Raw genomic sequence first — 25,064 nt, forward strand, 5'->3', positions numbered from 1 at the left:
TTGCTGCCTCTAATCACCACTTGTCTAGTGTGATATATTGTTCTAATGACACACATTTCACAAATACACACTTCTTTGCAAGTATATATAGATCAGATTGCAACCTGGAGAGAATATTCTTTTCCTTTCCCTTTGTATAACAGTTGTCCTGGCCAAGGAGAGCAGGGGAACTTTAATTAGACCTTTACTCAAGGTGCAGTTAATAACTCTTTGATTGGTTTACACTGAGGCAGTCAGACCACAGAAAATAAATATCTTGGCAATAGTCCCTGCAAAGAAACTTTCCTTTGAAGTGATATTTTTATTAGCCTTTAATGTAAAATTTGTGCTGTGTTTAAAAATATTAGAAAGGTATTGATTATACTAGTTTGATCTTTATAAAAAGTGAATGCGGTTTTTTAAAAACCTATTTTATTTGCATTACGTACAAATGGCAAGGCTTCTAACATTGTTCATAATATAGGCTACAGAGGTATAGAAATGCAACATTTACTTGCTTTACTAGCAGTTATCCAACCCCCCTTTTATCATTGATGCCCCATAATGTGTCATGGTTTTTAAAAAATAGTATATAGTACTTTAAATTTTCCTGGATTATATTTTAAAGGTAATAGGATAATGTTATGGAGACTATTAATTTCAGAAGGCCTATTTGAATTTGGTTTAAGAATAAAATGAATTCTCTGCCTTCTGAGACTGTGGTCATCATCATATGAATTTAACTTAAATTGGGGCTAGGATATATCTCTTTAAAAAACAGATATGAAATGGAATCATATTTGCTGAAATTATAAAAATGTCCTCTATCTCTGTTTCCAGCTTACAGTTCACTTCTTTTTTAGAGTCTCTCAATATTGACCACTGTTTCTTCTCCACAAAAAATCGAATGTGAAGGAAAATTATAAAGAGACAATTGATGAACTGTATCAAGAATGCTCTTTCATACTGAGACAGTATTCTAAAAGTCCAAATACAACAAATGAAGATTTGGTTTTGAAAAAATGAGAATCATCAGAGTAGAATGTTTGGCATCTAAGTAACTGAAATTCCTTGAAATCAGAAGTATACTTGTCGACTTATATTTTACCCTTACTAATCATTGTTTATATTTCATAGCAACATGAGACATGCATATTAAACTGTGGAAGTGCTTAAATTAAAATTTTAATTATGATATCATATACTCTTAGCTTTCTATGGCTCGGTTTTGAGTGTGAACTTAACTAAAAAGGGAAACATTTTAGCATATTTATTTTGTTGGTTTATCTAGTTATTTGCACAGTATTACTGATTTTCTCCTTATTTTTAAACTATTGATAATCTATAAAGCATGTCTGTACTGAGCTAATAGTTACTCACTGAATAAAGGATATTGTAATAAATATTTTAGAAAGCCTCTCTGAGTGTTAGTCATGAATAGTCCAGCCAATAAACTTATTTTCAAATATGGAATCATTAAGTGCTGATTTAGAGCCAATTTTCAGTGACTGCAGGATATTCTACAGCTCTGAGTTGCCAAATTACAGAAATTAAAATAAATATACCAAAAAGCGGATAAGAAAATAACGTATTTTTTTGCTAAAAAGGAGCCAGGAAAATTTTTGTATGTATATTTATCTTTTAAAAAGAAAAAAATTTACCACCTGAGTTTTATTGCCACAAATTTTTAGAGGTAGAAGAATCAATAAAAAAAAAGTAAACTGATTCTTGAGTGAGGCAAAGATGGCAAATGGAAAAAGTAAGCATCTCTTAATTTGCAGATTTGAGTCCCAATTTGAACATAGTCACCCCTCTTCTTATAAGTGGCATTTGATTGTTACAGTGCAGCTAGTATTCACATTTCTTTATTTCAGGAATTGATGCTGATGCAGTGGAGGTAGAATGAGCTAACTACAATATCTTCTTTCTTGGATTGAATTATAGTTTTAAGTCAAAATCTACTAGCATATTAAATTCATTTTTTTAAATTACATTCAGCAAATCCATAAACTGCGGAGAGAGCTGGTTGCATCACAAGAAAAAGTTGCTACCCTCACATCTCAACTTTCAGCAAATGTAAGTCGCTCTTAAATTTTTTTCTGTAGTAAAACAGATTTTTATATAGTAAATGGGATAATTTTAGTAAGAGAATTACAAACTTTAAATGTCCAAAATTATACAGACTTAAGGCATTAAATAGTGAGACTCATATAAACTTTTCTGCACACTGGGTAATACAATGTAAACCCAAATTAATAAGGAATCATAATGTGGTTAAAATGGATTTTTGTTTCTTATAAGGTTGGCAACAAATATTAGCAACAGCTACAAAATTTATTTCTTTTCTTGTTTTTATCACTCCCCATACATTTAGACTCTCTCAAGCCACAGTACTTTACTATGAGGACTGATAGTGATGAACTTTGGAAGATAAAAAAAATTCATGTGCCTCCCTTCCTTCAGTATAATTTTATTAGACAATTAGTTAAGTATTAACTTAGGGTCTAAATTTGGGTCTAAACTTGGCTATATTGTAAATGAGATATAGTTCTCAGCAACCTTGGCAGCCATCTCGTAGCAGTTTAAGCAGCTGAGAATGGCAAAAATGATGAAGATGAAGACCATCAATTACATTAGCATTTATCGAAAATCTTTCAGTGTGCCAAGGAGTTCTCAGAGTAGATGTAGAATAATAAAGGAGAATATGTGGCATTGTGCCTAGTCCTAAGGAACAACAGTGTTAGAAGCAACAGTGAGGGGTAAGGAAGCTCCTGCTAATTTACCATATGTCCTGCCACCTTCACTCAACATTAATCTGCTTAGTTCCACTGCGTAGCTTTGGGCCTGTTGTCTGCCTCACCACTCTCTGCTCTCCATTGAGTTTTTCTATCTCCAAGACAAAGCCTGACAGAGCAAAATTGAGCAGGAATAGGCCCACTGGGGATGCCTTGAATAAGAAAAATTTTAAGATTAAAAATTATGGTGTAATATAACTTTCACAGTATATAAGTACATCATGTCACTCACAATGTATTCATTTTAGCACTATATTCGGATTGATTTTATCTTTTCAACTTGGGAGACTCACATTAATTTTGGATTGACTATGTTTATGTTTTATAGATGTTGTTAGGGTATTCTTAAAAACAATAGTAGGTTTTAGAGACTTGTTTAGGCAACCCTGGAAGAGAACAGTATTATATAATCTATAGTTTGTGTCTAAGAATAACTCTCAAAGAAATAGTTGAAAATCAACTGTAAATTGTATACAATAGGTTAGAGGTATAGGAGTATAAAACACTCATGTCTAGGTTCCTGAATTTTTACTCAGAGGACACATTACAATGTAAATGCCAAAAACACACGAGATTGCGTTTACCTGCAGTGAAAAAGGCTCAAAGACAGACCTTATGCATTGAATAGTCAAGATATTATAGATGACTTAAGCGATTACTTATGGTTTTATTTTATTTTGTAAATGACTCTCATGTGGATTTATATATTCAGATATTGGAATAATAAGTACCTGCTATCCATAATGGAATTTGGGCCTTTACAAAGTAATTTTTAAACTATGTCCATTTAAAAAGTAATACATGCATATCGTATTAAAAAGAAAAATTGAAACTAAAGAAGTATTTAATAAAAAAATATTGTTTGCTTTTTTCCATCTGAGACTCCCATTCCCACTTATGGATATTGACTTCGTGTGTCTCCTTTTAACATTGTTCTTTTATGTACCCATAATTACATATATGCAATATCCATTTGGAAGGCTATACACATACACACACACACACACACACACACACTCATGAGAAACCTAATTCTAACATAGGGGAGCTGTCTTAGGGTCTACTTTGTGCCATAGTTTGAAAAGGGCAAACATTTTAAAAACATGTCAGCCATTGGCTATCTAGCACTTCTCTCCAGCTATACATGCCACATTATTTTCACCGGGTTTCCATGACTTTGGAGTAGGTATTCTCAGCTGAGAATTGATATGACCATCAAAAGGTGAACATTGGTTCTTGTGGTGAAAACACACTTACTCTTTTTATGTATAAAGCACAGATATACAGAGAGTGTAAAAACAGGTATCTAGTATACCTGTGGTATTAAAATGACATGGAGGAAGGAGACAATTAGGAAAAAAATATCTATAATCTCTCCCTAGGGGGCAATAATTTAAAAAAAAAAAAAGTAAGAAACAGAATTAGAGGAAGTAGTGCCAAATAGATGATATTGTTTAAAAAGTGCTAGTCTTGGCAAAAAAGTCCAAATATCTCCAGCTTCCCTAATGTATATCTATGTTATCATTAGTAGTACGCTTTATGCATGGATGGGAACTTAATCTTTATCCTATTTTGCATGATTTTTTTTTTTTTACTTGATAATGCATTTTAGAAATTTTCTCAAATTATCTCAAATCTACACAAAACCCTTTGGATAGAAGCTTTATTTTTTAATAATGAAAAAAATTGGAAATGTTCCTTAATATTATAAACTACTACTCGGCCGCGAAAGGATGTGAACTATTTGTACACACAACAATGTGGATGGATCTCCAAGTTCACTCTAAACTGAGTGGAAAAGGCCAATTTCAAAAGGTCACATACTATATAATTTCATTTGTATAACATTCTAGAATGACAAAATTATAAAAATGAAGAACAGCTTAGTGGTTGACAGGAATTAGGGATGTTGGTTACCTTTCTCCCTGCGAGGTTAGTGTAACTATAAAATGATGTCAATAGGGAGAGCTTTATGGTGAAGAAATAGTTTTGTATCTTGACTGAGGTGATCATTTCATATGTGAATTTACATATTTTATCAATACTGAATTCCTGGTTTTGATATTCTACAATAATTGTGTAAGATGTAACCTTTGTGGGAAGCTAGATGAAGGAGTACAGGAGTCCTCTCTATACTTTCTTTGCAACTTCTTGTGAATCTACAATTATTTCAAATTAAAAAAAAAGGAAACACCTAAAGATCTACCACAATTTTTGAAAGAGATGTCTACTTTTTAATTTCTTAGGTATTTCAACCTCATTTCACCATTTAGTGCTTCTGTATAGAATGTCTTCAGTATAAGTCAAAAAATTTTTAATCTTGTACAGTTCCTATTTAGAGGTAGAAATAAGCCTTTTATTTATTAGTTTATTCAGACCACAAGTAAACTCTTACCTTTTGGTTAAATGGGATCACTACAATGCACATTATTTATAGAAGTATAATAACCATGATTTATAAGGATGAATTACGAGTTTGCTCCTGCAGAAAATATTAACTTATTTTTTTAATTTAGAAATAATTTTAAGTATACATCTATTCATTTTTACTCAATACATGAATAATTCTATGAGGACTTAAATGATTTTCCTTAATTTGGGATGTGTTTTATAATTGATATTTCATGTGTTTGAACCTGGAATGATTATATTTATATGGAGTCCACACAATAATGCATGTTTTAATATTTAAATTTGAAACTTACATGCTTCTCTGCTAAAATGCTTTTATTACCCCTCTGTTAAATGGGGTAGTGTTAAATCAGAAAGCTATCCAATGAGCTCACCTCTCATTTGACTGGCATAGTCTAACCTGCATTTAGTAGAATGTGAACTGAGTCTTCCCACCCACTTGTGAAGTTCTCTGATCAGAGCTGCATAAAGCCCTAAGACTCTTTGTAAAGCTATTTCTACTAGAATGTCTTTGGAAAGCAGAGAGGGTATGTGAGCACTAGGACTTCCCTGAGTCAATAACCCACCAAGGGACAAGGAAAACAGGAACCCCAGAAGCAGAGACAACTGCAAATGTATGGTCACATCATACAGTCAGCCAGGTGCCCTCTTGCCTCTCAACTGCACCTTTATGCAGCCAAGTCCGGTGGGATGCATTTGTTTGTGTTTTAATATATTTTCTTTACAAATCTCAGCCCTTAGATAATTTGGAAATGGGTATTAAAGCTACTTATTACTATCATTTTTCAAAAACATCACTAAATGAATATATAACAAAATAAAAGGTACTTTTTTTTTTTTTTTGCCTTTCAACATGTAAGTCTTTTAACCAGAAAAGTCTTGGATATTATTTTGTTTGGGATTGTATTCTATTTCTTTGCTCTATTTACTATTTTTATGTAATCTGGCAGTTACTCTTGCTTTTCTGAATCTCCTTTAAGAGAAAACTATGTTGCACATATTAACAATGGCAAACACTGAAAGGACAATTTTATACAACAAAAGAAATGTGAAACCTTACTTATGATAGTTTCAGAGTCATTTTCAGTTCATCTAACTATTGATTTTCAAATGTAAATTATTGTCTATCTATATAACCATTCATCACCATATTTATGTATAGAGTATTTTTTATTTGGTTGACAGGCTGTCACCAAATTCAAAAGGAACAAATGCAATGTAGGCATTTTGCATAATGACATTTCATCTCATTGTTTAGTAGCACAATAATTCTCTTTACATTCTATTCAGATTATGTTATGTGATTCAAAAACTAAAGATAACAAGTATTAAAAACACCTCCCATTAACCTGTATCCGGTCTTGTCTGTCATATACCTTGACAGACTTCACCTAACCCATTAGGGAATATTCATTATCATATTGGTAAAATTTTACTTTTGCATGACAATTATGCAACTGATAAAAGCAAAGCAAGAACAAAGTAAGTTATGATGAACAACCTTTCAGAAAATCGACAATTTTTTAAAAAGTTATCATTTTATAAAGTTTTTAGACAAGATATATTGTTCTATAGTTTAATCAGTTTTACTTTTTGTTTTCTCTCCATTAAGGTGACAAAGATCATCCCTGGTAGAAATATTTTCCCTTATATGCTTTTTGTACTCTTTTCTATTAATCTAATTGGCAAGGAATTCAACCTTTATTACCTTCCAAGTAAACTGAGTTATGGCAACATAAATTTAAAGCAATATATCACTAATATACTTTTAACATATTTTTCATTGAGAACGATGTGACTCAAAATATTCTTTACTAACCAGTTTTTTTGTGAGTAATTAATGGAGACCAATTTTCCAAAGATTGACAACTGACATTCTAATGATGAATATTTTACATTTTCTCATAACTTCAAAATGTAAGCAATATGCTTATATAGCATATTCTTCACAGTCTTTTTTTTTGTCATATTTTTAACTGCTATTGAATTGATAAAATGAGCACAGAGGTAAAGTGAAAAAATTTTCACAGTCTAACAATTAAATCTTACAGTTCTTTGGGAGAATTAAAACTTTGCAGTATTGAGTAGAATCTTGCATTTACTTTAGTAAGTTTTGACAAAGATTTTTGGCCAGCATTTTCACTATTTTCAAAGAAATTAAACGATTTTAGTTTGGGGATTTATTAACCCATTATAAGGTCATAATGGGATTATTTCTAATAGTCTAAACTGGAATCAGCACAAATGGTTATCATAGGCAAATATATTATAAATCACATAGAGCAATGCTTTACAGCAAAATTTAATCCCTGCTACATCCCATATGGGTGAATCTCAAAAGCACAATGTTAAGCAAAAGAAAACAGTAGGAAAAACCAAGCTATTATGATTCCTTTCTAATAGTTTTCAATCTAGGCAAAGCTAAAACGTAGTATTTAGGGGCGTAAGCTCGGGTGGTAAAACTATAAAGAGTAGCAAAAAAGAATTACTAAAATTTTATAACAGTGGTTATCTTTGGGGAATCAAGAGGGGCCAGTAATGTGGGAGGGGAAAGGGAGGACATCTAGGGTCTTCGGATGTCCTGTTTCTTGACTTGGCTGGTTAGTGCATGAACATTCACTGTGTGCTAAACCAGTGAGCTGTACATCTTAATTTTGTTCACTTCTATATATATGTTTTTTACAATTAAAAAAGATTAAGTATAAAAGAAAGTAGACATAACCTTATGCTAATTCTCGAGGGTACTAAGTCCGATGTAATGACATTCTTTGTCATTGAAAATATTTTAAACTATAACATACTATTCTTCTTTTTTAAAGGTGGTATTTATCCCATTAAATCTGCTAACAAATCTTTGAGTATAATTCTCAAGTTTTTGTGTGTGTATGTATGTGAGAGAGGGAGGGAGGGAGAGAGAAAGAGAGAGAGAGAGAGAGAGCAAAAGAGAGAGAGAAAGAGAAGGGGAGGGGGAAAAGAGGGAGGATGGAGCCAAAAAAAGAATAAAGAATTTTACTAATGGACTGAATATTAATAGATGTATTCTGTACAAATTATCTTCCTCCATATTACAGTGTCAGGAAAAGAAAGGTAGCCCAGGACAAATTTAGAGCTATGAACAAGACACCTTTGTATCATGATGCTAGGAGAAAAGACTTGTGCATTCTAGCCTTTACCAATAATGGAATAAACTTCTAGCTGTTATTAATACTGGAAAAAACTTCTAGTGCCCTAATTCCAAGGAAACCTATGATCCATTTGATAATGGGTACCTCAGCCTTTCAACTTATAAGGCGATGTATTTTAAATGATTCTTCTCATTCCCTTCTCAAAAAATTAATCTTTGGCTAAGCATTGCCAAATTTTTTCCCACACATAGTTTATTATAGACATAGATTGTAAAATATTCTATCCTTATATTCTTTTAAGGGTACGATAAAATTGATCAGTTTGAGATATCATATCTGTAGTTCTACCTCAAGCTGTAGAATAAGATTACAGCACCTCTTCATGCTTAATATTTTGTGGGTCAAGCTGTCGCAAAATGGTATGTTAATAAAAACTGGCCTATTTTAGAGTTATAATAAGATTGTCAAGTACTTAATCATAAGACTTATGGTTACGTACTGCAATATGTATAATTCTCTGAGATTTAAAATAAAACCACAAAGCCACAAAAATTAATGTTAAATAAAATACGTCTGATTATTATTTCTAGCTGGCCTATCTACAGTTCCTTAGTTGAAGGGAATAGAATAGAAATAAAAGCCCTTTTATTGGAAAGAGTTTGGAAAGTGAAGACAAGTCTTTCGATTCAATTCTTTGTAAGTAGAAAATGGTAAGATAATGTTATAACTGTCAGCAGATGTCTGACACTGAAGGAGCGTATCATTATAATAGAGGAACTAACAATATCTTCAAAGGTCATCATGCAGGTATAAAAATGAGGAACATTTGTCCATTGACAATTGCAGTGACCTCTGCTTGGGCTTTGAGTCTAAAAATTCGGCAACTCAGAACTTTATTCAGTATTTTATGTATCAAATTCTCTATGATGTACAAGTTAGAAGGTGTTATTATTTGCAAAATACCATCCCCTTTCAGAAAATGAATTCACATTAAATGTCAAGAGACTGAAACACCAATTTTAAGCTGAAGTTTAGCAATGACAAATGAAGATTTTTGTTAATGGAGACTCACCATTGAAAGCTGACTATGATGGTCATAGTATTTAAAGAGTTAGAACACCTGAAATTAAACATTTTGTAAAGTGAAGCATTTTCATCCTTCCATATAAGGTTCAAACATTTAAAAAGTGTTCCTTCCATTTTGTTCACAGGCTCACCTTGTAGCAGCCTTTGAAAAGAGTTTAGGGAATATGACCGGCCGACTGCAGAGTCTAACCATGACAGCAGAACAAAAGGTATGTTCAGGAATTGCCACTGAGGCTTGAAATAAGACAGCTAATAGGATGTTTTAAACACTACCTGAGATGCAGCTCCTTAAAAATAATATTACAGAGCATTCATTCTATACTAAGTTGGAACAATAAGATAATGCCTTTTCAGATTTTAATTTAAGGACTTATTCAGATTAATCCATATTGGAACACACACACACAATATATATACACAAATATACAGTTTTTTTAGGCAATCTATTATTTTACTTCTGACTGTAATGATTAAAAGAATACCAGATGTTAACAAAGAAATAATTGTATAGGAGAAGAATTAGAATGTTCTAGAAACAATTTGTTATGCAGTTGACAAGAATTGCGCTCTGACAAAAAGTGATCACAAACACATGATCTATAAGCCATGCAGAAAGCCAATGGCCGAGATACCCATGAAGAAGTCTTAGAACAGATGTTAGGACTCTACAAAGTGAGGGCTTTCAGTTACAGCTACTATGGGACAAGGGACAATCCTGTGTTATTTTGAAGTAAAAAGGACCAGTTGGCACCTGAAGGAGCCGTCTTTGAAGTAAGGTTAAATTATAACAAAAGCTTTAAAGTAAATGTGAAGTGTTTTATGAAGTTGAAGAAGGAATATTAAAAAGAAAGAAACAGAATTTAGTTTACAAAAGCAGAAGTAATCAAAAAAGTCAACACTGCCTAGAAACAATCTGGACACTTTCCATATGATGACTGCTAACTTACTCGCTGCCATTAGTTTGGTGGCTCTAACTTGAGTCCTTGGATTGTTGTCAGAGATGGATAAGTCTCTAAAATTATATAGAAATATTTGTAAAAACTGCATATGTGCATAATATAAGCAGATGGCTACAGTTTTCATCTAATTCTCAGAGATTCATAATCTAAAGGGTTTTGGATATTTTCAGAATCACTACCTATATCCATCTATGGGGATGGCTTTGATTTTGTCTTCAGTTCTGTAAAGTATGTCATTAGCTTTAAAGAACTAGTCTGTATTACCAAATTTTGTTAGCTTACTCTTTTTTTAAGTTGAACAAAACTGAATAAACAGCTCAATTAAACGAAAAGAGAAAATCGAACAGTCCCATAATTGCCTGGTCTACTTAACAAACTGTATTCTATTTGCCCTTATCATCTAGTCTCTTATTTCATAGATTTCTCCTGTCCATGAAAGAGAACACTATCCATCCTTGCCAAACCTCTTCTGGAAAGGAAGACAACAACTTCTTTTGAGTGCATAAATTTAATCTTAATATTTTGGGGGCGGGCAAGGGGTTCAGTTTACCCACTTCACTAGGTAATATAAGAACTCAGCAAACAGAATGACAAGGACTTTTAGTGCAGCCGAATAAGAAAGAATATAAACAGGAGACTAGTAGGCTTGAATGTGAATCTCAGAGGAGTCTTTCCAGAGCTGTGGAATTTTCCTTTTCTGACTCTCGAAATCATCATTTTAAAATCATCATTTATAACAACTACCTTGTGGAATCATTTTGAGGAATAAGTAAGATACTATAATAATGTCATGTGCAGTGGATAGTCAAGAAAGGTTACCTTCGTTTACATTTTGCTACTTTTTTTTCTTAAAAAATATAAGATAAATTCATCATTGGCCATATGCCATATGCCAGGCATATGCCATATGGCCGGCATATTGCTAGAAATCATGGTTAGTATTTAAGTCTCAATCTCTTTAAGAAGTCAAAAATAATGTATTTTTGCAACCCCTCTCCATATTTCCCTTAATTCTTTTATTTGTGAGTAAAAAGCTCATAGAAATTGGGAAAAAAATATGCTTGCTTATTAATTTATAGTGCCTATGAATAATACCTGAATATTTTAAATATATCTCCATAATACAAGGAATTTCATCATTATGTGCACATTATTCTTAAAGTAACATTCCTAAATTTATTAAATTTTCTCAAAAGAAATCATAATGTCTGAAATTGCCCTTGCCATTTTTTAACTGATTGCTCTTCGAATTGCAAGCTGTACACACACAACAATAAACTAGTAACTAGTTTTTTTTAATTAATCTGAGATTTATAACTTGCCTATTTTAAAGTGGTTTTGAAATTCTTATAAAATTAATTGCAATATGCTATAGCACAATTCAATGACAGAGTCTAGTGAAATCCAGAAGAATGTATCTGAGCCTGTGTAATTACTACCACAAAGCACTGAACTGAGTTGAATGTCAAGGACGCTGAGGCACAAAGGAGGTCTGCTTGGAATGTTTAGTACTCATTTTCTGACCAGAAGAGCATAATTTAGATTGAAGAGACAAGCTTTTTGGTACTGAATTCGAGAACAAATTTATTGTAAAGTTTCTAAAATTGAGGTCATGGAATAACAAAAGACAAAATCACTGTTCAAATAGATATTTCTCTAAAAGCTGAGAGTATAACATTTAATCATATTTCAGTAAAGCCATTTCTTTGGAGAGCTGAGATAAAAGGGTATATTGCTCTCTAGTGATCCAACAATCCTGGGGAAAAGATTAGAGAGACTGCAGAGCAGAGGTTTTGAAACTCTGTTCCTGGAGTTGCAAGGCTCATTTGTCCATTTAGTCATTCACCAAAGTGATATTGAATTTCTACTCTGAGATACTGTTCTAGCTACTGAGAATTCAGTATATGTATACACACACACACACATTTGTGTGTATATATGTGTGCATATATATATATATATGTATGTATGAGTGTGTGTGTGTATATATATACACACTAGGATATAAACAATGTGTGTTTATATATATGTGTGTATACTGGTTACAATATGAAATAGAGTTTATATTCTAGTAGGTAACAGATTAGGATAAAAATATATCCTAAAACATAGGATTTCAGGTGACAATAAGCACCACTGAAAAATTTAAAGCTGAGAATAAGCACATTGGAAAGCTAGGTGGGATGCTAAGACATAACAAACCAAAAGCAAAGGTGGTTACCTATTCTTGGTTACATACTTAATAGAAAAACTAAACTAGGACTCAAATCCAAGTTTTCTGGCTTCTTCTGGCTTCAACATGTAATTTTCAACAATCATATGGCATTAATAGTCTAAAAACTACATCAAAACTCTAGTTTCATTTATAGACCAAATCATTCCGCAAGATAGTGTCCTAAAATTGTTCCTTGATTCCAGAAGCCAAATCACATTGATTCTCTTGCCAAATTTATGTGCCAGAACACTGCTTTTATACACTTATAGCCTGGTGAGAAAGCAAAATACATGTACGAATAACTCAGGAAGCAGAACATTTTATACAACAGCATGATGTTCTGAGCATTCCCAAAGGGGACCATTGCATTTTCACTCTGGTTTCAGAGCAGAGGTGGCACAGAAAAGACTCAGACTCTGGGAAGATGAAGAAAATTAATTCAGGGGGAATAGAGGACTGTGCATCATAGAAGAAGGAGCACCATGAGGAATGAGCAGCAAGGAGTGAAATTATTGGAGACAGAGAAAAAGAAGGATATGGAGAGAAATGTGAAACTAAGGCTAGAAAGATGTCTAAAGAATCTGGTCCTTGAAAACAATGAACCATTCAAAGGTTTTTGACCCTGGACTAACATGATAAAAGTTAGTTAATGAAGATCAACCTAGGAACATTTCCCAATAGTTTAACTGCATTCCCAATAGCCACTAAAAGTCCACATGTTATATACTAGTAAGTCTATAAATAAGATAATTGTCATTAATGCTAGCTAGAGGGTGAAATTACCTCTAGAAATCATCCTATATCTAAAGTAAGCCTCGACAGATTGTGATAGTGACATAGAGTGATCAAGAATTTTACCTGAGTTTCATGTTCTTATCCCTTTACCAGCACTTCTCCACCAAGATACTTTGAGAGAATTAAGACCTGATGCCCTGAGGTTTCTATTATATGTAATGAAATAACTTCATTTCTTTGTATCTAGAGGAGTATTAGATATGTACCATCCTGGTCAAAATTGAAAACATGTCACTCAAATTATTGTTTAGAGCTTTATTTTCCTATAGAATACTGTATGAGAAAGGTGGAAATACAAGTCAACAACAATGGCAAGAATTCCTCAAATCTATATTTTTATGATTTACAAATATGCATTTTTATAGAACTACTGCTAATTTTTTCCAGATGTACTAAAGCTGTCGTCATTGATAATTAAAAGACTTTCATATCAGTTTCCTTATAGCTGTTGTGCCAGAAATAATTGCAACATATATTAAGGTAGACTAGGTGAGTCTTGTTGGAAGGTCGGAGCATGACAGAGGAATATCTTTTTGTATGAGAGCTGGAGGTCAGAGTGACACTTATGCTAACTACAAAGTCTAGGATTTGCTCATTGTTATCTCTCTGAAACAAACCACTTTTTCTTTTTTTGGTCAACTAGATAAATAGAAACTTAAACCTTAAAAATGAGAAAATTAAAGCCAAGTCTCTGGAAGTAGAAAAAGTAGAAACTAAAATTTCAGTAGTTGAACTGAATCTTTATGTTAATTCCTCCCAGTTCAAATTAAAATACTTTTTATCTAGAAGTGTTTTTTAAAAAATGTATTAGTAGAGTCAGAAATATATTGATTAGCCTTTTAGGGCATGGGATAATTTGAATCTATAAGTTACTTATGGATTTCAGTCACTTACACTACTGGGATTTGGTGAATTTAGTTTATTTAGTTAGAACCAGGGCTAGCCAGATTTTTTTAGTAGAAAAATTGATAATATTTCAAGGCATGTACAAAGGGGTGGAGCTGCAATGTATTCAAAGAAACTAGTTAATGTAATATTAACTCAGTGTCAATGTGAGGAAGCAAAAGACAGGTTTAGTGGAAATTTTTAAGAGCTTAGAAGGGCAAATTGATGATGAGATTAGTTAGCAAGTTTGTGAGATTCTCAGCAAGTTCTGTGTCCAGGAGAAATTTGGAAAGAGGTCAGATATAGTTAGGAAATTAGGTTGGAAAGAACATCAAGCAAGGGTAGTTTTTGATAATTTTTGATAATTTTATTTTGAAGCATTTCAAGTCTGGCCTCGATAACTTGTTTAACCTCAGAGATATGTACAAAGCAGAAGTACTGACTCTATCTAGCTTCTTTTATATAAGAAATCTAATGGAAAATGGGTATCTTACATAGTCAGTAGGCGTTTGGGGCATAATTATCTTGACTGGCTCATTGTAGGTAAATGAAATTTTATTTTCAGTTCCCAGGTTTTAAAATACCACTTGGCCTTTAAGAGTGAGGAAGATGTTTAAAGCGAAGGGAAAAATCATATGGAAAATTCAGAGAAAGAGATGATTCTAATTTCAGTGATGGTGAAGATGAAATAAGAAAGAAGGAATTTTTGCATAAGCGGAGAGATAACTAGTTCAGGCTTGAAAACATTTTCAATTTAGAACTTAACTATATTTTTATTAAAGACCATGGAATATTTTATAGGTGCTTGTTTATACTTATAATACTCTCCTAAAAAACTACTAATATGAATTTGGCTAAACATTTTCATGGATGATTTTCCCAAGTTATATAATGATATATTTCTTATCTAGTTATCCTTCATTCGTGCTTATTGTGTCAAACTGTATAACAACTGACCTACTAATACTAAAGATACTTAATATGAGAAAGTGATCATTCTTCTATCTCATACTAAGCACAATTTTCTGAAAAAGAAATACTACCTGAACATTCCACTTCTTATCTTTTTCAAAAGTTTCTGGAAGAGATTTCTCTAGACAAGATTAAATTTTAACACTGAAATGTCAGCTAACTCATAAAATTAAAAAGAATTTTTTTAGATATTTGCATGAGATCCCATTTCCTTTTTTCCTCTTTAAACTGAAAGACAATGTTTTAGCAGATTTATAATTCACAGTACAAACACTATTGATTTTAAATTCAAGAATGAAAATCTGAATTTTGGTAAAATTTAACATCCCAGTCTATATGTTGTAAGTTAGTACTTAAATTATGTGATTTATTAAGTATAGATATCTTTTATAAAGGCGTCATAGACATCCTTTTGTGAATAAATTTCTGGTAAAAGCAGAATGAATTTTTAGTAAATATTTTATCTCTTGGAGGATTTAGTTTAAATGGAGAGTAAATTAAATTTTGGCAAACATATCTATTACCTGTTTGGTAAGGATAGAACATAGATAGAACATGGAGAGACTGAGAAATTATGAATTGGATCTGAATTTGGCGTTATGACATTGGAAACTTTCCACAAACATCATCTTTTTATTTTTGATAAATAAATGCAAATGAAATTACAGTCAAGAATTTGAAGATTCCCTTATGAATCTAGGAGATTGTACTGATTTTTCTTTATGAGAGTCTTTGACTTTTAAGCTATTAGAAGTCTATAAAAGAGTTCATTTAAAAAAAAAAATCGGTCATCTGTTAGGAATATGTCAGCTATCTAATGAAAATAGTTATAGTATGTGCCAAGTATCATTCCAAACTTGGATATCATTTCAATTAGCATTGTCTATCTTTAAAAAAAAAAAAGTGAAAGGTTAGTCACTGGACATTCTCATATATGAAACAGTTTCCTGCAAAGGTAGTTGTCATAATCCTACTGTTTTTTGTATATTCTGGAAGATACAGAGTAAGGATAAACTGTACTGTGGAATGAAGAGCCCAAGCATGATTCTTTGGCTTTCTGCCAAAGATGCTAGAGAAAATCATGAATGACAAATAGAGTACCAAGGAATTCTTCCGCTAAGAGGCTGACAAGGATTCTAATTTTTAGGATTGCTACCACTACCAAGAAGGTTACTTGTTTTTGAGCTCTTGATGGAAATATTGCCTATGCTGAAAAAGCACTCTCATTCTTTATATTATTATTATTATTTGTAGTTGTTGTTGTATCTTCCTCATGGTAAGTAATTTCTGGTAAAATCACTTACTTAAATAATGGAGAAAGATCAAATATATATGAGGATTTTCATCAAATATATATGAGGACATATCTTAAAATTACCCTAAATTCAATAAGAAAATAGATATTTTATAAAAATTTGATTTCTAAGCTTTTTTTTGTAATTTAACTATTATTTAAGGACTATATTACATATATTTCTATTCATTTTTTTTTTAAATTCCTGTATTGCTTTGGCTTGGTGAAATTGGGTCTACATACTAGGAATTTTACTGGATAAAAAGTATCAGGATCTAAAATGACCTTGATATGCCAGCAGAATTGAATAAGATTACATTGAATAGGAGTAAGTTATGGATAAGTTCCAGGTTTTATACTCGAATAAAAAGAATTTATTTCCTAAGTATACAAGAAATGAGACAAAATTTGAAATTGCTTATTTGACAAAACTTCAGGGTTTCCAGTTGACACTAAATGCAATATGATGCACCAATGTGATGCTGATATCTAACTAGGTAATGAAAACATAGGTAGTATTAATAAATCTGGTATAAAATGAGCAATGTGGTTTCTTGCTTTTACATTGTACTGATGAGCACTGGGTGCCACCCTTTGAAAAGAATAAGGACTATTCAGATCATATTTATAAGAGAATAACCAAGAATTTTTTTTAAATTCTGTTTTACATTTAGCAAAGTAAGTTGTTAGATACAACTTGGCACGGCTGGCCTGGCATCCAGGTCTCCCAGGACGCCAGCACTGCACAAAATCAAACCCATTTGATGGTAAATTTTGAACAACAGGGACATTTTATTTTTCTCTCTAGGTATTAAAGCTTTATTAAAGCTTCTAAATTCTATTTGCTTCACAGGAGTCTGAACTTATAGAACTAAGAGAAACCATCGAGATGCTGAAGGCCCAGAATTCTGCTGCCCAGGCAGCCATTCAGGGAGCACTGAATGGTCCAGACCACCCTCCCAAAGGTATATTTAGAAATACTGCCGTTTCGTATCATTATAATAGTCATCTATTTTATCTACTAATTGGAGCAAAGCTGCTTTTACTCAGTGAAGCTGCCTTTTATAATGAGTAAGTCAGCACTAATACAGTCAGAATCCCAGAATTTAAAAACGATAGCTTTCATTAAGAAATAAATGTTAAATTGACCTTAAGAATTTGCTTCTATTATATACACATTTCTCTTCACTTGATTTGGTAAAGGTAGGGATGGGGTCTTGGATAATGCATTCATATCTGACTTCAAGCAAAACAAACCCAGTTAAGAGGATGAAAATCTAGATCTGTATAAAAAATAAAATAACCAATATGGTGAAATACAAAGTAGGGTATGGGGAGGAACTTGTCCTAGAAAATAAAATGATACTCTTCTTGTAGAAAATTTTAAACCAGTAAGAAAATGGACTGAAAGTTGGTCTCCTTTTCATGTTTACTGTGCTTCAACAATTCTAAACAATAACAAAATAATATTCTCTGCCACCATCTCTACCTGCTAGCTTGCCACTGAAGAATGCTCTGTATTAATGTCTTGACATCTTTTTTTATACATAAATTCTACTTATTCATGTTCTAACTCTTTTCAGTAGCATTCAATATGTTCACCTCTTTATCAGCTTAAAAATGCTTTCCTAAACCCTGAATGCCTATCATCTCTCTTCCCTTTCCAAATGAATTCAGGAAAAGTTTTATAGAATTTTTCAATGTCTTCGGCAGACAGTCACACTTCAGACCACTGGAGTGTTGCCTCTCTTTTCACCACTCCGCCAAAACTGTTCCCCCTAGGGTCAATAATGACCGATATGACACTAAATTCAATACAACATTTAAAATTCTTATTCTATTTGATATGGAAACAGCATTTGATACTGATGTCTATTCCTTCCTCCTTGAAACATTCATTTGTTCTAATGTTCTTGACATCCACATTCTTAGTTTTTCTTCTGCTCTTTTGAAATTTCTTTCAAAGTTTCTTTTGCATTTGTATCCATCTGTTAAATGTTAATTCTTAGAACCCAGTCCTAATCTCTCTTCTGTTATGATTTTTACATTATCTTCATTCTATCTAAAATTCTGTACAAACTCACCTACTACTCTAACTTTAATTATCGTTTATGTGCTGATAACTGTCAAATCTCTCTCTCTAGGCCAGGCTCGTCTCTTGAGTTACAATCTGTATATCCAGCTGCCAAAGAGAGAACTTCATTTGGTTATCTTTGGATGTCTGTCACCTTAAACTTAATGTCTCCAAATCTGAACTTGTCATCTTCCCTCTCAGACCTGCTTTGCTTTCAATGTTCTTTGCCTCAGTAAGTGGCACCTTCATCTACATGTCATTTATAAATCCTCCTCTCCTCACTCAATAAATCACCAAATTCTGTTGATTTCATCTCTTAAATATCCCTTGGATCTATTCCCTTTTCTCTGATCCTACTATCAACATCCCTAATCTCTTCCCTGAACCACGACCAGGAACTCTTAAAGCCTTCTTGCCCTTCATCTTATACCACTTTATATCATCCTTTACACTGAAACTAGAGCAATTGTCCAACAGCATATATCTCATATCGCCTTTAGGATGAAATACAAAGTCCTTAACCTGACATATTCTCTCTTTGTCAGCTTCATTTATTCAACAAATATCTATTGGTTACCCTGTGATACACACTGTTATAGACCTTATAGTTCATATTTCAACTACTTTGCACTTTCAGTTCTTCAAAAGTTCTTTGTATATTCTGTGAATTGTAGTTGGAATTTTCTACCCCATTTGCTCAGCATTAAAAGTTTTTGAGACCTTACAAGAATTAGCCTAAATATGCCTCCTCAACTTCAAACTGCATGAGGTTCCCTTGTGATGTTTCTGGAAATAACTGCACTTCACCTATTAAAATTTGCATTTTACTTTGGTGCCTTAATTTATTTAATGTTCTGCCTTTCCTGATCTATGGTAGAATTTTTTTTTTTTAATCTTAATGACTGTGATGATGTCTTACACAAAAAGGGGCTTATTCAAATTTTATAGAAAAAGAAAAATATAATTTTAAAAATATTTGAATTAAAATTTTAGGAAAAACAATTATAGAAAGTGAGATATACTTAAAACGAAGGACAGACTATTTCTCTAGGGGCTACTTCTCTTAAGAATTTAGCAACTTTCCATGTGGGGGAGTTGATTTATATGCTGCATGGAAAATTACTGCATATTTAAAGCTTATCTTAGAGCTATAATAAAGCAGCTTATGTTCTAAATCTTCATGTTGTAAATAGGTGCAGAAGGGATTTAAAAAGGCTTAATCCTTTCTTCAAAACAGTACAAGTCACTGAAGTAAAACTTTCCGGAAGGATTCCTTTTATCTTGGGCAACAGGTAGCTTAATATATCTACTGGAATTAAAAAATAGGAATTCCTTTGCTCAGAAATGTGGAAGGGATGCCTACAGTAAACAAAATGATAACAGTTAATATTCAAATTGGTCACGAAAGATTAAAAAACAATTTTAGAAGATTTAAAACTAACAAAAACAAGTAATTATAAAGAGTTGTATGTATATAGAATATTTAGATTGTGTTTCTGTAATATTAAAACTCAATATTAACTTCAGTGAACACAAACTGATCCTTAATATATTGACTATTGACATAACATAGAGAAAATAAACAGTCAGTTGGACTTATGTATCTTTCCATGGGTTACCAAGGTGATTTTATAGGCTATAAATTTGTATTCTGAGATAATATTGAAATTTGATTGTTGAGACCTTTAAAATATTTATGTCAGGTAAATTTTTAACATATAACCTTAAGATACATATTTGAAGTGAAGCAGCACTTTATTATAGACATATGAAACTGTGGCAAAATAACATAGCAATTTATTAATTAACTTTCTACCTTATATCTATGTATTATATTTATTGATAAAGCCTGATAAATAATGGCAGTCTATAATAGAATAAATTTACTTATTTATCCACAAACATTTGAGTCTGTATGAGGTACTCCATTTGATCTTGAAATTCAAAGATACAGAAGCAGGGAGTCTCTGTACTCAAAGACTCACATTCTACTTCAACAAAAGGTAATTTTTGTACATTATGTAAAACAATTATGCATTATAATAAAAAATAATGACTATAAGGCTGAAAGATAAAGGTGACAGAAAATTTATTTCTATTTTTCAAAATCTGTTGCTTTTTGTCACTACCTCTGTGCATAAATGCGGAATAGTTGTTCCTTAAGACATATCAAGTACAATTTGACAAAGCATGTATTAAATTGCTGTCAGTAGTAAATAAGTTAAGCAAACATAATTGTGTCGAATGACTAATAAGAATAAATATATTCAACAAGTATTTATTGATCCCCTACTTACATGCTATACTCTCTGTACAAGGTCCTGAATATAAAATGGTAAACAAAATAGACATAGTCTTTGTCTCCATCAATTTTCTGTCTGTAGGAGAACAGAAGATAAATGATTATTGTGATTGTCGGTGTAGCTGAACGTGTATACCGAAATAGTTTTAACTTCTAAAATTGACAAGAATAATTATTGGAGAAAGCAAAGGCACCAGAGAACCTACTAGGGGCAGCATAGTCAGGAAAGGCTTTTCTAAGATAGCAACACTTAAGGGGAGATCTAAGTACTAATCATCAAGTCATATTGTAAATATTGAGAGAGGAGCATTCAAGAAGGGTCTTGAGACAGAAAATAGATTGGTGCCTTTATGGAATTCATACAAGGAAAGTAATAAGCAAAGGTAAAATAAGTAGCACCAGGTTGGAGAGATACATAGTGACCATTATTACTGAGGGACTTTTAGGCCATATTTAGGAGCTGAAATGTTTTTTTATTTTTATTAAAATGGGAATGTATTAAAATGTCTTACGTGAGGGAGTGATGATAAAGTTTTTTTAAAAAAAGAGTTCTTTAACTACTATTTGTAGAATGGTTTGAAGGTGAGTAAACTGGACAGCTATTCTTGCTGTGGATCAGGTAAGTGATGGTGGTAATTTGAACTGGGGCAGTGGTGGTACAAAGAGGGGGAGGTGGAAAATGAATGTATGAACAAACACATAACTGAAATATGTTTAAAATAATCTCTGTTCATTCAGATTGTTGATATTCAGCCATTCTTTACTGAACTCTATGATGTTCCATGTACTGAATCAAATACTTATAAGCACTAGGTAGGAATTAATAAAGTAAAATGTATTCTCTTCATTCCATGATATTATTGAAATTATGCCTTTGCTAGTCTTTGTCAGAAATACAGTCATAGTTGAACATAACTGATACCTCCAAGGACTACTTTTGACCCGGGATAAGTATTTACCTATCTTTTTAAAATTGGAGATTAATCAAAATCAAGTACAGTTAATTGATTCTGGACATAATAAAAACTCTGGAATATTTTAATACTTAATACATCTGCTCTATGTGTGAAAGTCAGTTATTAGAGAAAAACTGCAAATACTACATCTTGTTCAGAAAAGCTTATAGCCAACCACAGCAGAAATTTAAAACACAAATAAATACCTACACTTATTTTTCTATTGATTATTTGTATAAATTCCACATTAATTGAGTAAGAGATACTTATGGTTCTTATTGTTGACTTAAAACATATATCTTGATTTAGCTTTTGGCATTGGTAATGATTTGGCATGCCAAAAAGTAAATATTCTAATTATATTTAAAAATTCTTTTAAGAGACCAAACCCTAGGGATTCTGAAAAAATAGCTCTATTTTTTTCTCTCTTATAAAATTCATCAGCATGTTATTATCTTAATGGAAAAATTAAAGTGCTGATCAGTATGTATGTATATGAGTGTAAGGATCGAGATATGTGTACACATATTACATACCTACATGTGTACTTATTTATTATATGTTTTGAAAGTAGCCAGTTACAGTGTCATTGTCATGGGTCATTTCATTGATAAATAAATCAGTCAACCTAAAAGATTTGGTTTTATACTATTATTTTTATGAAAACTTTTTGAAAGTTATATAGTAATTTTCAACATCTTATAAATTTCGCTGAGATTTTTTGCTTGGCTAATCTACATTGATGCCAATTATTTTTTTAATTAAATTTATTGGGATGACATCGGTTAATAAAATTATATAGTTTTCAAGTACATAATTCAATAATACACCATATGTATATTGCATTGTGTGTTCACCACCCAAAGTTAAATTTCTTTCCGTCACCATATCTTTGCAAATGGCAGTATTTCATCTTTTCTTATGAATGAGTAATATTCCATTGTATATATGTACCACATCTTTATCCAGTCATCTATCGATGTCCATGTCTTGGACATCGTGAATAATGCTGCAGTGAACATCAGGGTGCATATAGCATTGATGCCAATTAAATATAGCAATAGAAATAGCCTAAAAGCAGATTTGACCTTAAAAATAACTTTACAAACTATTAGTGTCTTCACTAACACTTAATATCAGTTCACTGTAAATAAATAAAATTTCAAGTTTAAAATTAATTTTAATAAGTATAAATAAATCTTACAAGCTGATCGTATGAAGTAAGTGAATATCTTCAACAGTGATTTAATATAAAATGCTGTTCTCTTCAAAATATGTAACTAAAGAAACACTAAATGCTTTTTAGAAATAGAGAGAGGCCATATACATGGCAGTTTACATAGGAAACTTTAGGATAGTCCAGGTCTCTCTGGTTGTCTCCACTGGTTTTCAGCTCTGTGACTATGGGGAAATTACATTTAGTGAATTAACTCACTTCAATGGTTTACTTTATGATTAAAATTAGGTATTCCCAGGGCAGAGTAAGCACATACTAAAAGTTAGCTTTATTATTACTTGTTGTTATGTTACTATTTTTACTATTCTAAGCCATCAGTAGGAATTGGTGGTATGATGGAAGAATTGCCCTGTCTTAAATATGTTTTCTGTTTAATGAGCAAATGCAGTCTACCCAGACTCTTTCTCTTAAGGGTCTTCCCCTCATTGGCTCTTTGACCTTGATCAAGGTACTTCTTTGCACTTTAGTTCCTCATCAGTGAGATGACGTGCTTAGATAACTTACAAGGTTTGTTTTGGCTCTAACATGGTATGATTATATGAAATGGAAAGCTAATATATTTGGCTTCAGTAACTTTATTCAAAGCACAAATATTAAAAAAAAAAACAATTAATTCTCATGCTATTATGAGTTTCCATTAACTCCATGGAACTAATCATTTGAAATAAACATTTTAGAAGTGTAGTTTGATCCAGGTATTCAATAGAAATCACTAGCATAGCATTTCATTTTTGGACAAAACTCAGAACTCATTAAACCACCAGTGCTACAGACTCATATGAGATACCCATTGAATCTTAATACAGATAACTCTGTTAATTAAAACAGATATGGGTGTACTTTATTAAACTTATAAAACCAAAACTGCATTGAAATGATCTGTACAAAACCATGTTGACTTTTATTTTAAGACTTTCTCTCAGAAAGCCTAAAAGTCTAATTTGTTCAAATTGAAAGTCTTTATGAGCAAGTGTGATGCTTTCTATCTGTTGTTAGATCTCCGCATCAGAAGACAGCATTCCTCTGAAAGTGTTTCTAGTATCAACAGTGCCACAAGCCATTCCAGCATTGGCAGTGGTAATGATGCTGACTCCAAGAAAAAGAAGAAGAAAAACTGGGTAAGCCATCATTCATCCAATTCTGAAATGTATTGCACAATGAGTCAGGCTTTTTCCTTTGGGGCTTTAGCCATCTGCAGCAGTTTACAAAGAGTCTCATTCAAGTGACCGGCACCTCCAATGGGGCACTCACTGCCAAAATTAAGGTGTTAATGGTGTTGAAAAGCACGTGTTTTAGAGTTGGTACTGAACATGGGTTTGAATCCCACCTCTGCCACTTGCTGCTTGGATCTTTGTCAGGTTACTTCACCTTTTGGGGGAGCCTAAATTTTCTCATCTGCAAAAACAGGGTAATTAATACTGACTTTATAGAATTGTAAAGAAAAATAAGATAACATCTGTAAAGAGATGACTTAGAGCAGGAGTTTATTGTGCAGATAAAGAAGAAGAAAAAGATGCTGACACGATGATGATAATGATGATGATCATGATGATGATGGTAACATAATGACAGTAATAGCGCAGTGATGGTGGTGATGATGATGGTGATAGAGGAAGAGAAGAAATCGAGTTGGTAAAAGGGAAACAAGAGACCTTGAAAGTTTCCCCACCCCTCACATCAACGGGGCTTATAGTGAGCATAAAGTTTTAGGTCGTTAAGAAATCAACTACGTTAATGTCTGTTTTATTCTTTACCAAGAGAATATAGCAGGAATCTAAAAATGTGCTTTAACAGAACTGTGCTTTAAGTTTGCTAGAGAGATAATCTATGATAATATTAAGCAATTGCAAAAGAACCTAGGGGAAGATGCTATCACTGCAAAATTTTTAAAAACGATGAAGTAAAGGATTTCTTTTAATACCATGAAACAAAGGTAGATTTTAAATAAGTACAACTCTTGATGAAATCCAAAACATAA

The 25,064-nt window shown here is 32.2% G+C and overlaps 1 protein-coding gene across 5 annotated transcripts in view; it reads left to right on the forward strand.

Moving 5' to 3' along the window:
* NAV3 (neuron navigator 3) overlaps positions 1-25,064 on the forward strand; it is a 302,837-nt gene that overhangs the window by 242,924 nt on the left and 34,849 nt on the right. For all 5 annotated transcript variants that reach the window (XM_039838902.1, XM_039838904.1, XM_039838903.1 and 2 more), the window contains 4 exons: positions 1,978-2,055; positions 9,523-9,606; positions 17,371-17,482; positions 24,083-24,204. In XM_039838902.1, coding sequence (XP_039694836.1) covers positions 1,978-2,055; positions 9,523-9,606; positions 17,371-17,482; positions 24,083-24,204 — 396 coding nt within the window. The remainder of the gene's footprint in view (positions 1-1,977; positions 2,056-9,522; positions 9,607-17,370; positions 17,483-24,082; positions 24,205-25,064) is intronic.

Source organism: Pteropus medius, unplaced genomic scaffold, assembly GCF_902729225.1.
Source record: "Pteropus medius unplaced genomic scaffold, Ma_sr-lr_union100, whole genome shotgun sequence".
NCBI classification, from domain to species: Eukaryota; Metazoa; Chordata; class Mammalia; order Chiroptera; family Pteropodidae; genus Pteropus; species Pteropus medius.